This window comes from Equus quagga, chromosome 11 (assembly GCF_021613505.1).
Source record: "Equus quagga isolate Etosha38 chromosome 11, UCLA_HA_Equagga_1.0, whole genome shotgun sequence".
Taxonomy (NCBI): Eukaryota; Metazoa; Chordata; class Mammalia; order Perissodactyla; family Equidae; genus Equus; species Equus quagga.
In genome coordinates, this window is record NC_060277.1 from 100,627,049 (window position 1) to 100,641,361 (window position 14,313).

Genomic DNA, 14,313 nt, shown 5'->3' on the forward strand with positions numbered 1-14,313 from the left:
TTCCCACCGCAGTCCTGAGAGATAGGTACTACTGTCACTGTCTTACAGAGAAGTTAAACAGCTCGTCCTAGCTTGTAAAGTTTGTAAGTGACAGAACTAGGATTTGAGCCAGAGGTCTATTTGATTTTGTTTCAGAGATGAAGAGGCAGCAGTGTGAATGCAGGCAGGGAAATCTGCAGGATTACTTTGAATCACAAAGTGATCTCATTATATAAGCTATGTGGAAATAATAATTCTGCCCCTCACCATTGGTCTTTATAACCACATGTGAACCCACATTAAAGTTGATTTTGATTACCATCATCTTTAATTATAGAGGGAGAACATAGTTGTGTTCAGTCATGCCTAAAACAAGTCACACTGACTAGGGCTGTGTCTTTCTTAAATCCTCTCTCCCAAAATGCCAATCAAAAAATATCAAAATTAATAGTTGCTGATTTTAATTATGTTAAGAATTCAGAGTTTATGCTCTGCAAATAAATATATTGTTCTTTACATCGGTCCTTTTTCACACAAATCTGCCCAAAAATAAGAACCAAGTTGCACATCTTGTCACTGTGGTAATGGAACTAGGTTTCAGTGGAACTAGGTTTCCGAAGACCATAGGTTCTCATCCCGTCTCTTTTACATCCTAGTCCTGTGAGCTGGGGTCTGTCCTTCAGTCTTGCTAAGTCTCAGTCAATCTTCCACCATAATATTAGGAGTAATGTTTACTCCTATGCCTATAGTATAGGTGTTTGTGAGGATCTAAAATAATGTTAAAGTATTTTGAAAACCATAAGGTAGTGTTCAAATGTAAGTTATTAATAGTTATTCATTCATTCTGCAAATATGTACTCTTATTACCTAGAAGTACATATGTGAAAAAACATAGGTTCTATCCTCAATACAGTCTAGTGGGAAGACTGACATGTAAACACAGTGTGCTGCAGTAGGTGCTGTAATGGAGATGTGTACCACATGCAACTAGAACCTAAAGGAAACCCCCCGACTCCATCTGGGGAGCCAGGGAAGGCTTCACAGAGGAGATGGTGTGAACTGAGGCTTGAAGAATGAGCAATAGTTTGCCTAGTGAAATAAACGGGGAAGAGAATTCCAGGAAGAAGGAAAGCATGTTTGCAACCCTGAAATAATTTACTCTGTCTCAAATTAGAAGTACAAGGTAAGGAGGTAAAGACAGACAAATAGACAAGGGGAAAATTATGGAGAACCTTTGAATACAATGCTATGGAGTTTAGATTATGTATAGGAGGAAATATAAAGCCATTGAAGAATTTTGAGCAGAATTTGATCAGGTTTCTGCAGAGTATTGGCATGAGCCCAGGTGCAGGCAGTGGAGAGAATGAGGCTCTTGTAATTATCCAAGAGAGAAAGTGTAAAGGGAGGAGAAAAACAACTGCTGGTTCTTATGCCTGAGCTACTGGCAATATTTTTAAAAATAAAGAACTCTTAGGGAATTTGGTTTTGAGGGAAAGCTTCAACTTTAAACAGTGTCATATGACAGGTCATTTGAATTGTTGTTTGAAGGTAGAGGGCTCCAACAGGCAGAGAAGCAAAAACAATATCTGAGTACAAGAGATGTCACCATGGGAGCCATTCACATTGAGGTGAGAGTTGAAGCCAGGAGACTAGAGGAGAGCTACCTGAGAAAGAAGAATAAATCACCTACATAAATCACCCTTACATCGCTAAAGGAAATGGGAGAGAAAGTACCAGGGTAGTGTCACAGATGTCAAGAAAAGAGAGTTACAAGGGAGATAGTCAGTAGGGCCTAATGCAGGAAGGAGAAAACAAAAAGAAAATAAATCAAAGGCTAAAAGAGAACTGATTAAGAGGCTACTGGTGATCTTAGAGAACAGTGAGGCTAGGAGTCAAAAGGAGTAAGGTTCAGGAGTGAGCAAATGACAAGAAAAATAGAAATAAATATAGACAAGTATCATATAACACATTCAGACCACAGGTTAGCCAGGGGCACCATATTTTATTGGAACAGTAAGGTACAAATGGAAATGACAGCATGTAATGTAAATTGCTGTTACCCTTTGTGTCCTGAACGCCATAAGCTTTGAGTCCATTGAACTCATCAGAATCATTCTTTTATGAATAATGTGATATGCTTGTATCCAAAAGGAAATGAACTATAGTTGTCACCTTCATCTTTTCATTGACCTGTATTGCTTGCTGTTTCTCCTCAGTGCCTAATCAACAACAAAAAAGCAAGCACTATCATTTATAGCTAGCTGAAGTGCATGCTACAAAAATGCAAACATTTTACCAGGATTTCTTAGTTATGGTAGTAAAATGAAAGCATTAGGGAAAAGTCAATCCTGTGTCTAACTGAAAATTCGTTTCCTTCTCAGACATGCACTTTTTACCTTAATCCTGATAGGCATGGATTCTCATTAATGGTCTGAAGCATAGGTAGTGGCTCAGAGGTCTGTATTCAGGAGTTCTAGTCACTGTGTACAGCCATGGATGAGTCACTTAAAGTAGTAATTCTTACACCAGGGAGGCTACAATCATTTCACTGTTAATAACTGGATAAGATTTTGAGAACTTGAAAGGGCACTTTATAAATGCTTCTCATTTTCTTCTAACTTATCTATGCTTTCTTAAAATAGCCTACCAACTAAATTAGGCTTTCAAGGGATAAATAAGTGTTCAGTAGCAATTTCCAGATTTTGTGAGTGTGAAACAACCCTAGCCTCATACCTTCAGATGATACTGATGATTCCATGCAGGCTACACTTGTCTGAGACAGTCTCTCGATTAAATAACTTCCTTTCCATTATGGCTAATCTTATCCAATCAAATAAGGTGGCATGGTATCCACTAGAATTAAGAAGTTCTGTGAAGCTCAAGGTTAGAAAATGGTAGAATTTCTTTTTAATGTCTTATTGGAATGAAACTTCTCTAAGATGATTCCTATGTAGGATGGGAGCTGTCCTGTTCCCTATTCTCCAGCTTCTTTATTCAACTTTAAAAAAAAAAAGAAAGAACATGTTTGTTTTTCAGACTTCAGTGTGAAGTATCTTCAAATGTTAAACCTGGCAGAGTAGCCAATGTTCAGTATGAGAGAAAATCATCCAGTAGGCATTTGGGCCTCCTTTCAGGGACGTGTTACCAATGAAAATTCCATTGCTACTTTCCTTCTGTTTGATTTATTCATTAGACTTGAAACTGAGATAATGGTTTCATTTCCCTCTTCCATGACACTCCACGTAAAAGGAGCAGGAGGGTTGTGTTACCAGTGGCTTACAGAACTCTGCTGACCACTAACCTAGTGGGGAGTAGAGAGACAGTTCTAAGTGTCCACAGTTCCTACAGCCTAGAGCACATGTGGAAAGAAGCACATCTCGAAGGTGATCCAGTGTCCTTTCTTTAATGCCCAGTTTTCTCTTGCCTCTGAAAAATTTCATTGAGAATTCTTATATGCAATACTCTGTTAGGCACTCTGGAGAATATAAACTCAGAAGGTAAATAAAAATACACAAAACCGTATTATACACACATATCTTACATACATACACACATATACATACATACATTCACACTTAAAGGAGTATATCATTAGGATGCTTTTAGCTGGAAGAAAAAACTCCAACTCAAATGGGTTAAATAATAAAGAAACTTATTATTTCATGTAACAGTAAGTCTAAAATTAGGGCAGCCTCTGATGCTGTAGAGTCAGAGTTCAGGCTCTAATTTTCTGCACTTCTCTTAGCTTAGCCCTCCTGTTGGCTCTGTCTTCAGACCAGCTGACCACATGGTTACAGCAGGGCTGCGGCAGCTCTGGGCATCATGGACGGATAAAACAACATCCAGAGACAGAAAAAAGCGTTTTCTTTCATAAGAGATCAGGGATCTGTTAGCAAGGAGATGGGGGGAATGGATGCCATCAGAAAACCTACAGTCTAGTAGAGGAGAGAGCATGTAATAGTGTGGTAGATACTGTACTAGAGGTATATACAATCTATAATGGTAGTACAAAAGAGAAAGTACTCCCCTTTCTCGACTGCAGGGAAAGGTAGAGGCTGATCAGAGAAGACTTCACTTGGGGAAGAGATAGTTAATCTGGTTTGGGACATGTTGAGTTTGAGGTACTATGGAACTGCCAGGTGGAGAGATCCAATACATAGTTGGATGTTTATTGGTCTAAGGCTGAGAAGTCTAGATAGAGAAAAGATACAGGATATAGGTGGTGGTGAAGGCTCTGAGGATGGATGAGCTGATGGAGAGAGAGGACAGACTAGGACCAAAAATGAGATCCTGAGGAACAGTGACATTTAAAGCATGGGTGAAATAAGAGGAGTTAACAAAGACAGAAAATAAAAGTGAAAATCTTTTCATGCCATCTGTGTGTGGGTGGTTGTAAGCCAACTAGAAATGACATTTTGTGATATTCACACATGTGATTTGGGTAAAGGACTGGTAAAAGCTAGGAACATTGCAATACCCGTTATTTACTCAGTGGCAGGTGCCCTTCCCTAAGAAACTGGTTGAATGAGACAGTTTTGCTGGAGGTATGGCTAAACCTGAACAGTCCCCCACCCAAAGCAGAATTGGGGCATTAAAATTTCTAAAATCAGTCTCTTTTTCTTTGCAGGAGTGGACACACATTACTTGCCTTCTGGTTTTCCCGCCAAGAGGGAAAACTAAACCGACAGCAGACTATTGAACTGGGACATCACATCCTCAAAGCACACATTTTTAAGGTAATTAGAGAAGTTGAAAGCTTTTTTCTTTTCACCTCCATCAGTCTTTCCTTAATACTGTGTGTATGAAGCTACTGTTACCTCAGTGTAGTCTCTGCTTTCTAAAATTATTTTGTTGCAGAGTTGGTCTGTCTCCTAAAATTTATAGCCAGTTCCTCCTTAGGGCTTTGGAAAGAGAACCACATTTGTCACCTCCCAGTTTAGCAAATTGCTAGGCTTTCCAGGAAATGTACGTGTATAATCATTTAGGTAAGAAGCATATACATATATACATGTGTACTCCGTATGTGACCTACCATCTCCTGATGTAGTAGTCATGTTGTAGTAGTCAGTTGCAGGTTTTCACAATGTCAAAAAAAATCACTTACAGCAGTTACTCTTTCAATGTTCTTATTATTGCTTTACAAAGATTTTAATATTCCTGGTGATATGATTTTCAAGCTATTTATCTGGAACCAACTGTAACCTTCCTTTGAGCCACTTTCCTCATTCTCTGTTCAAATTATGATCCCAGTTTTTCTCCCAGTAGTTTCAAAACTTTTAAGAACTCTACAGCATCATCTTCCCTCTCTCAACATTCCCATGGCGAGAATGAAGGAGCCAGAGGAGGGCACATAATCCATCTGTTTGTGCATGTATGCATTCATATTGTTTATTCACTGCTTACTGAGGCATTGTACTAGGGATACAAAAACAAAAAAGATACAGTCCCTAATCTCAAGGAATTTATAGTCTAGATAACAGTTTTGGGGTAAAGCATAAACATCGAGGAAGAAATTTGTTCTTCTGGTTTTTCTAGCCCACAGTTTGCTATTGCGTCTGCTACCTACAATCCCTACCATCTCTTCAGAGTGCTTTGAAATCCTGCCTCAGGATTGAGAAATACAGGTATTCTTCCCCCAAGGGATGCTATTAGAGATAAAACCGTTTTCTTCAGAGAGAAAGATGGCATTAAGGGCACCTCCAAGAAACTAGCAAATTCTTCCCAGTATATAAGCACACAGCCAGAGAAGCCTGTCATCAGACAGAAGTAAAACCCACAGTCCTTTATCTGAATCATAATTGTCTTATCTAACAAATCACTGTACCAAAAATGACCTTACCCAGTGACCTTAATGGGAGCAGAGTGCGACTAAAATAACAGCAAAGTGTCTCATTCCAATTTCAAGTGGACCGAAAAGTATCTGCTACTTCTACAAACTCTAAGATCATTATCCTTCAGTTAGATAGGAATGTAACTTAAGTATTAAGCATCACTGCTTCAAACACTTAGGCTTTTAGCATTGCTGTCTGCCTAGGATCAGACGCAAAGAAGTTGATGCCTGTCTTTTCTGCACCATAAACTAAACACCACTTTAACAGATAAATGATATGAAGTTTCAAGTTTCATTTGACTCAGTATGACTTTATCCAATACATGGAAACCTACATTTAAGCCATACATTCCTGTCATTGACGCACTTTTGTCTTAGGTTGCTGCAGACAACATGGTTGCCTGAGATAAGACTGGCTCCCTGTGTGATTCAGGCCATAAATACTTGGGTGTATAGCATATGGTGATGACACGATTGAGAACTGAAGAATGTAGACTTGGACTATGGTTTTCCTGATGGTGCACTTTTCGGGATCCTTTAACTGTGAAGTGCTCCCTGTTGCTAGGCTTTAGCTTCTCCCAGACTGCTGGAATTCTCAGTCCCCATCAGCTGAGGGTTGTGAAAAGGCAAAAACAGACTCTATGGTAATAAACAGTACAACTTACAACTTCCAGTCAGCAGTTACATATAGTCAAATTTATATTTCTTTTCACTTATTTTTCCCTTATTTTATCTATGTTCATGAAAAAATTGCATATAATGTCATTACTCACCTTTAAAATATGAGATCGAGGGTCTATAATTCTGGATATTTAGCTGGCTGTGGAACCCTTTTCGTTCTTTTTGTTTTTAACAGCTATATTAAGGTACAAATTTATATACCATAAAATTCACCCCTTTTAAGTGTTTGAGTCAATGACTTTTAGTATATTTACAGAGTTGTGGAATTATCACCACTGATAGTACATTTTCATCACCCTAAAAATAAACCTGGTTCCCATTTGAAATCACTCCCCATTCTTCCCCCAATCCCTGGCAACCACTAATCTATTTTCCGTCTCTATAGATTTGACTTTTCTGGACATTTCATGTAAATGAAATCATACCATGTGTGGTCTTCAGTGTCTGGTTTCTTTCACTTAGCATAATGTTTTCAGGGTTCATCCATGTTGTAGCATGTATCAGTACTTGATTCCTTTTTATTGCCAAATAATATTCTATTTTGTAGATATATCACATTTTGTTTATCCAGTCGCCAGTTGGACATTTGGGTTATTTCCACTTTCTGGCTCTTGTTAATAATACTGCTATGAACATTAGCATACAGATTTTTCCCTTTTTTAATTTTTAAGAATAAAATTAGACATTTTAAAGTGAACAGCTCAGTAGCATGTAGTCCATTCATAGTGTTAGTGTTCAGGTTTTATGTGGACATGTCTTCAGTTCTCTTGGTTATATACCTTAGAGTGGAATTACTAGGACCTGTAGTAACTCTGCTTAACATTTTGAGGAATTGCCAATCTCTTTTTCAAAGTGGCTGCACCATTTTACAGTCCCACCAGCAATGTATGAGGGTTCCAGTTTTTTCAAACCCTTGCCAATACTTGTTAGGCATTGTCTGTCTTTCTTATTTTAGTGGGTGTGAAGTCATATCTCATTGTGGTTTTAATTTGCATTTCCCTAATGAGCAATGATATTGAGCACCTATAATTCTTTTGTAATCCTCTAATTGCCATTTAGATTTCTTTTTAATCTACGGAAAGAAACAGGATATTTGTGAATTGTGACCAAACATATTTCAATCTAGTTTATAATGCAGGGTATTTCATTGGATTGAGTCTAGTTACTGGAAGGATTTCAGAGTGCTCTTGTGATCAGCTCCTTAAATGCTGCCATCTTAAATGTTTCTTTGATTGGTCAATCCTGTAACATTTCTTACCAGAACAGAACTATTGGCCAGGGGAAAAAAGTGCTGTAAGTAGGCATCTGGAGGTAGAAGAAAGAAGCAAGATCCTTTTGGTCAATCAAAAGGCATGATTTCAAGTACAGACTCTGCCATTTAAGTAGTTTCAATTTTCTCATCTTTAAATTGTAACAATATTTAACTCTCAGGATTGTTATAAGGATCATAGATATGATATATAGAAAAAGGTACATTTACAAAATGTAAAGTACTAGTCATACATCTAATAGACGGTTTTGTGACCAAAATTATTAGTAATAATCTCTTTCCTGATAAGTAAGACTTAATAACAAGCATAAATTCCAGATAGTAGTATCACTCTTTCACTTCAGAGGTTACCTAACATCCTCTACAGCAGTGATTGGTAAATATGGCTTTGCAGTCCATATAGTCTCTTTTGAAACCACCTATCCATTGTAGCTCAGAAGCAGCCAGAGACAATACAGAAGTGAATGGGTATGACCGTATTCCAGTAAAACAGGATTTATAAAAACTGGTGGAGGGGCCAGCCCAGTGGCACAGCAGTTAAGTTCACGTGTTCTGCTTCTCGGCAGCCTGGGGTTTGCTGGTTTGGATCCTGGGTGTGGACATGGCACCACTTGGCAAAAGCTATGCTGTGGTAGGTGTCCCATGTATAAAGTAGAGCAAGATGGGCATGGATGTTAGCTCAGGGGCAGTCTTCCTCAGCAAAAAATGGAGGATTGGCAGTAGTTAGCTCAGGGCTAATCTTCCTTAAAAAAAAAAAAAAAACTGGTGGAAGAGCCGGCCCGGTGGAGTGGTGGTTAAGTTCACACGCTCCACTTCAGTGACCCGGGATTCGCAGGTTTAGATCCTGAGCATGGACCTGTACACTGCTCATCAAGCGATGCTGTGGTGGCGTCCCACATACAAAGTAGAGGAAGATTGGCATGCATGTTAGCTCAGGGCCAATCTTCCTCACCAAAAACAAATGAACAAAAAAACTGATAGAAGGCTGGATTTGGCCTTGGACCATTGTTTACCAGCTCCTTCTCCACAGTGAAAAGCACCATTGCCTTTATTTACCAGTATCCTTTTATTATAACCAAACTTGGCCATGTGGATAATCAGATAAGAACAGTAGTAATTCATTTGAGACTCTTGGATATCTACCAGTGGATTGCTGATGATATATCTGTAAATAATTTACCTTAAAGAAATTTATTGGTTGGGGCTGGCCCAGTGGCACAGTGGTTAAGTGCCCATGTTCCACTTTGGTGACCCAGGGTTCACCTGTTCAGATCCCGGGTACAGACATGGCACCGCTTGGCAAGCCATGCTGTGGTAGGCGTCCCACATATAAAGTAGAGGAAGATGGGCATGGATGTTAGCTCAGGGCCAGTCTTCCTGAGCAAAAAGAGGAGGATTAGCAGCAGATGTTAGCTCAGGGCTAATCTTCCTCAAAAAAAAGAAAAGAAAAGAAACTTATTGGGTAAGTCCTAGGGTTAGTTTTTGCCATGATCTTAAGATCCTGAGCCATAGCTAAGATCCTTTAGATGAGATTCCTCTTCCTGCTTTTCCTTTTTTCTTGAAATATTCAAAAATACTGAGCAAGCTTTCTACAGGCTGGTAAGCAGTGTTATAAATTTCAGTTCTAACAAATATTTAAGGAAGGACTTCATCACCATTTATCTCTGACAAGAAGAGATCCCTTCTTGCCTAAGCAATAGTTCCAGATACTGAAGAGACACTTTTTCTAGTTCTCTGAACCTAAAGTTCTCACCATCGGCTCAGAATTTCACTATGGATTATTTTTGGCTCCATCCTGCCTGGCAGTGGGATCCTACCTGTCACCTTTGTTGAGCTGAGTGTATCTAAACTGAAACTCTTTCCTCTCATACTTCATAGGAACAAAGGTTCAACCCCACCAAGCAGAAGAAATCAGTAGAGTAAGTCCATGGTACAAGTAAAGTTAATACTCCAAATCCTAGAGTCTAGCTCTATATTTCAGGCTTTTATTTCCTGTGTATTTACTTCAACCTCACTTGGACTCTCAGTGCTGCTTCGTGGTCCATTTACTGGACTATTTAATTGAAGTTCATTTACCAAAGTCTATTCTTACTCAGCTCCTTTTCTCATTTCTTTTTCCTCTAACTCTTAACCAACTCAACTCACTCATCAAACAGCCTGACTTGTGAGTCACTGAAAAAATCAAAGCCATTGACTGTGACTTCCCTTAACTACTCTTCTCCTCTCACCTATAAATCACTCTCTATTATCATCAGTTCTTACATCTCTTTTTCTTACCTCAGAGGAAGAGCTGTCCCTATTCCTTTTTTTACAATTTTATTATGAAATATTTCAACCAAGTAGGAAAACACAGATAACTAAAGAATTAAATATTGTCTACCAGATTTAACAGATGTTAAAGAGTTTTTCAAGTTTGCTTCGAATCTTTTTCTGTTTTTTAAGAAATGAAAATGTAACACATACAGTAGAAACGCCCTTTGCATCCCTCTCTTGCCCAATTTCTCTCCCTTCTTGAGATAATTTCTACCCTAAAGTAAGCATGTGTTCTTCTCATCCAGATTTTTTACTTTTCCAACATAGGTCTGTATTCATAAACAATATACAGAATTATTTTATGTTTTTTAAACGACACAAATAGTATCATACTCTTCATATAATTATATAACTGTTTTCACTCAACTTTGCATATTTGAGATTTATCTATAGCTCTGGATCAGTGGTTTTCAACTTTGGCTATATATTGGATTCTCCTGAGGAGCTTTGGAAAACACACACACATATTTCTGAGCCTTACTCCCAGAGATTATCATTCATTGTTCTGGAGTAGAACCCAAGCTTTTTTTTTTTTAACTAATAGACTTTATTTCTTAGAGAAATTTTAGGTTTATAGAAAATACAGAGAGTTTCCATGTACTCACTCCTCCCACCACAGTTTCCCCTATTATTAACGTCTTGCGCTGGTGTGGTAAATTTGCTGTAATTGATGAACCTATATTGATACATTGTTATTAACTGAAGTCCATAGTTTACATTAGGGTTCATTGTGTTGGACAGTTCTGTGAATTTTGCCAAATGCATAGTGTCCTATATCCACCAGTACAGTATCATACAGAATAGTTTCACTGCCCTAAAAATACCGAATCTATCGAAAGTACTCCTCACTGGGGCCAGCCCAGGGGTGCAGCAGTTAAGTTTGCACGTTCCACTTCAGCGGCCCAGCATTCATCCAGTTCAGATCCCAGGTGCAGACCTATGCACTGCTTGTCAAGGCATGCTGTGGCAGGCATCCCCCATATAAAGTAGAGGAAGATGGGCACAGATGTTAGCTCAGGGCCAGTCTTCCTCAGCAAAAAGAGGAGGATTGGCTGCAGATGTTAGCTCAGGGTTAATCTTCCCAAAAAAAAAAAAAGTGCTCCTAGCTAACTCTTCAGAATTGGCAAACACACCCTGGGGGAAAGCAGCTCTATAAACTGCTCTCCTGGGCCCCATCCTATCCCAGATCCTGGCCCAGTAATTCTTTTCCAACTTGTTAGTCCTCCCATGTCTTCGGGGAGGATGTTTTTTAAATTTTGTTCAGCTTTTCCTAGTTGTCCTTAGCAGGAATGTTTGTCCAAACTAGATCCACTATTACCAGAAATGTAAGTCCTCCCAAGTCTCCTTGAGCAAAAATTATGGCTCGACATTCTGGGAACATCCAGCCTTTCTCTATAAGCATCTTAGGCTTTCTCATCTAAGATTACTTTGGTACCCCTGAATGACTGAAACTGTCCTGGGTATCACCCAGGAAAAAGAGGCAATTTACATTCAAGAAAACTAAATCTAAACTTGTAGGGCCTGAGCAGAGGAATGAGTTGCTACATCTTTCAGAGAAGCTAAATACATCATTTTTGAATTCCCTGTGATGCCAGAGACTTTGAGCAAAAGGAGAATTGCCATGTGACTTTAATAAAGACTGATCCTGCATTATTCTTCTGTAAGATATAATATTCATAATAATTCTTGGGATTAAGTGAACATATCCAAGAAATCCCACTTAAGTCAATGCTTAAGAGAAAGTTGACTATTGCAGGTCATAGTAATAGTTGTACTTTAAATTTCGTAGTTGAAAAAGAAGCAAATAATGCTTAGTTGAAATCATAAGAGTAAAGCCATAGGAGTAGATCAGATTGTCTGGGATAAAAAAGGACAATTTTGGGGGCCAGTCCAGTGGCATAGTGGTTAAGTTCATATGCTCTGCTTCGGTGGCCCAGGGTTCACAGGTTCAGATCCCAGGTGCAGAGCTATGCACCACTCATCAAGCCATGCAGTGGTGGCATCCCACATACGAAATAGAGGAAGATTGGCACAGATGTTAGCCCAGGGACAATCTTCCTCACCAAAAAAAAGGGGGGACAATTTCAGAGAAGAGGCCCAAGGATGGAGAATGGTTTGGATTAAAAAGTAAAGGGAGGGGGCTGGCCCGGTGGCCGAGTGGTTAAGTTCGCGCGCTCCGCTGCAGGCGGCCCAGTGTTTCGTTAGTTCGAATCCTGGGCGCGGACATGGCACTGCTCATCAGACCACGCTGAGGCAGCGTCCCACATGCCACAACTAGAAGAACCCACAACGAAGAATACACAACTATGTACCGGGGGGCTTTGGGGAGAAAAAGGAAAAAATAAAAAATCTTATAAAAAAAAAAAAAAGTAAAGGGAGAAGCCAGGAATCAGCTGCTTTGCCTATTCTAGTTGCTACTTTTCCAGCTAAGAATTCAGAATTGATGTCCCAACTCAGGTACATCTGCTTTTTTTAACTTGGTATAATGAAAAGAACATGAACTTTAGAGTAAAAAAAGACTTGGCTTCTAATTCCAGCTCTATTTTTTTTCTTTAAATGAGTTTATTTATTTACTTTTTGGTGGGGAAGAGTGCCCCTGAGCTAACATCTGTTGCCAATCTTCCTCTTTTTGCTTGAGGAAGATTGTCCCTGAGCTAACATCTGTGCCAATCTTCCTCCATTTTGTATGTGGGACGCCACCACAGCATGGCTTGATGAGCAGTATGTAAGTCTGCACTCAGCATCTGAACTTTTGAACCCTGGGCTGCAGAAGTGGAGCATGCAAACTTAATCACTACTCCACCAAGCCAGCTCCCTCCAGCTCTACTTTTTAATAGCTGTGTGACTTAGGAAAAATTACTTAACCCTCTCTAGTTGGTTCCTCCTATATAAAAATAGTGATAAATTCTACTGCATAGTACTGTCATGGAGATTAGATTAAATTAAAGGAGTGAACATATGAAAAGGCCCCAGTACAGAATCTGACACACAGAGGATACTGAATAAATGTTAGATTTCCTTCCTTTTTTTCCTTCAATCATAATATATAAAGCATGTCTTCCGTTGCTGAAAGTTCTCTATTGGACTATGGATATTAGTTTCTTTCTAGTGGTTTTTCTGTCTAAGTGGTTAATATAGTTTTTCATTGCTCAAATGGTCTTGATGAGGCCCACACATAATCTAAATTAGGAGACTGAGGCCCAAATGGGGAGTTGGAGATAAGTTTCCTGGTTTTCCAGGATCTACGGTGGAGGTGAGCTCTAGAACCTAACTTGTCTAGACTCCAACCCTGAGGGAGTAGCACCTGGAATTCTTCCAAAAAGAACTGGAAATATTCAATCTCATGTGTCAGAATAAACAATCATAACTGTTTAACAATGAATTTACTTCAGTTTTTGTATTTGTTTGCATATGAGTTGATTAGCCAAATGAGAGAGTTTACGATCCATGTCCCTGTTATTAGCACAAAGAAAAAGAAGTTCTGAAGTAATAATGAGCAATCAGAAAATGTGGTGTGTTATTCTGATTCTTATCAGTGCACCCAGCTCTTGATGCCTAGATGGATACTCTAACAGACAGTCACAGCAGAGCTCAGCCTCCTTAAGGCCAGAGAAAATAAGGATAATGTAGAAGTGTAGTAGCCATTTTCAATCATAGAGCAGGATAAAAGTAGGAATAATCTCCTTGGACTGTAAGGGACTAAAACCAGATTTTGTTTCAACCTCCCAGCATGGGATTGTGTTCTGGTAACCCAGAGATCTGCTGCATCAGGACTTGGCCCAGTCTTTTTGGCTCACCTCGTGTCCATCATTTATAAGTGGGATAGGAAGGAACGAGAGGAAGAGTAGACATAATTAGCATCATGCTTCCTCATTTTGTCAAGTTTGCATGTTGTCAAGGATTGCATGTTGGGAATGTTTAGACACAGGCAGCCACACTGACAAAGCCATGTCAAAATGGCACAAAATACAAAAGCATCCACTTCTAGAGACATATCCTATGGGTATACTTGCACAAGTGTAAAAAGGTATATGTACAAGGATGACTATGGAAACGTAGTTATAATAATGAGAAAAAACAACAGAACTACCTAAATAGCCAACTCTGGGGACCTGACTTAATTAAATTCTGATTTGGAGGCATCCACATAATGGACTACTACATCTCTCTTGAAATAGAATGAGACAAAAATATGTGTACAAGTATGGAATATGTCCACAATATTTTGTCTAAAAAATTA

The 14,313-nt window shown here is 39.0% G+C and overlaps 1 protein-coding gene across 9 annotated transcripts in view; it reads left to right on the plus strand.

Moving 5' to 3' along the window:
- Positions 1 to 14,313, plus strand: part of TANC2 (tetratricopeptide repeat, ankyrin repeat and coiled-coil containing 2) — a 388,431-nt gene that overhangs the window by 334,050 nt on the left and 40,068 nt on the right. For all 9 annotated transcript variants that reach the window (XM_046676045.1, XM_046676044.1, XM_046676048.1 and 6 more), the window contains one exon: positions 4,607 to 4,715. In XM_046676045.1, the coding sequence (XP_046532001.1) occupies positions 4,607 to 4,715 (109 nt within the window). The remainder of the gene's footprint in view (positions 1 to 4,606; positions 4,716 to 14,313) is intronic.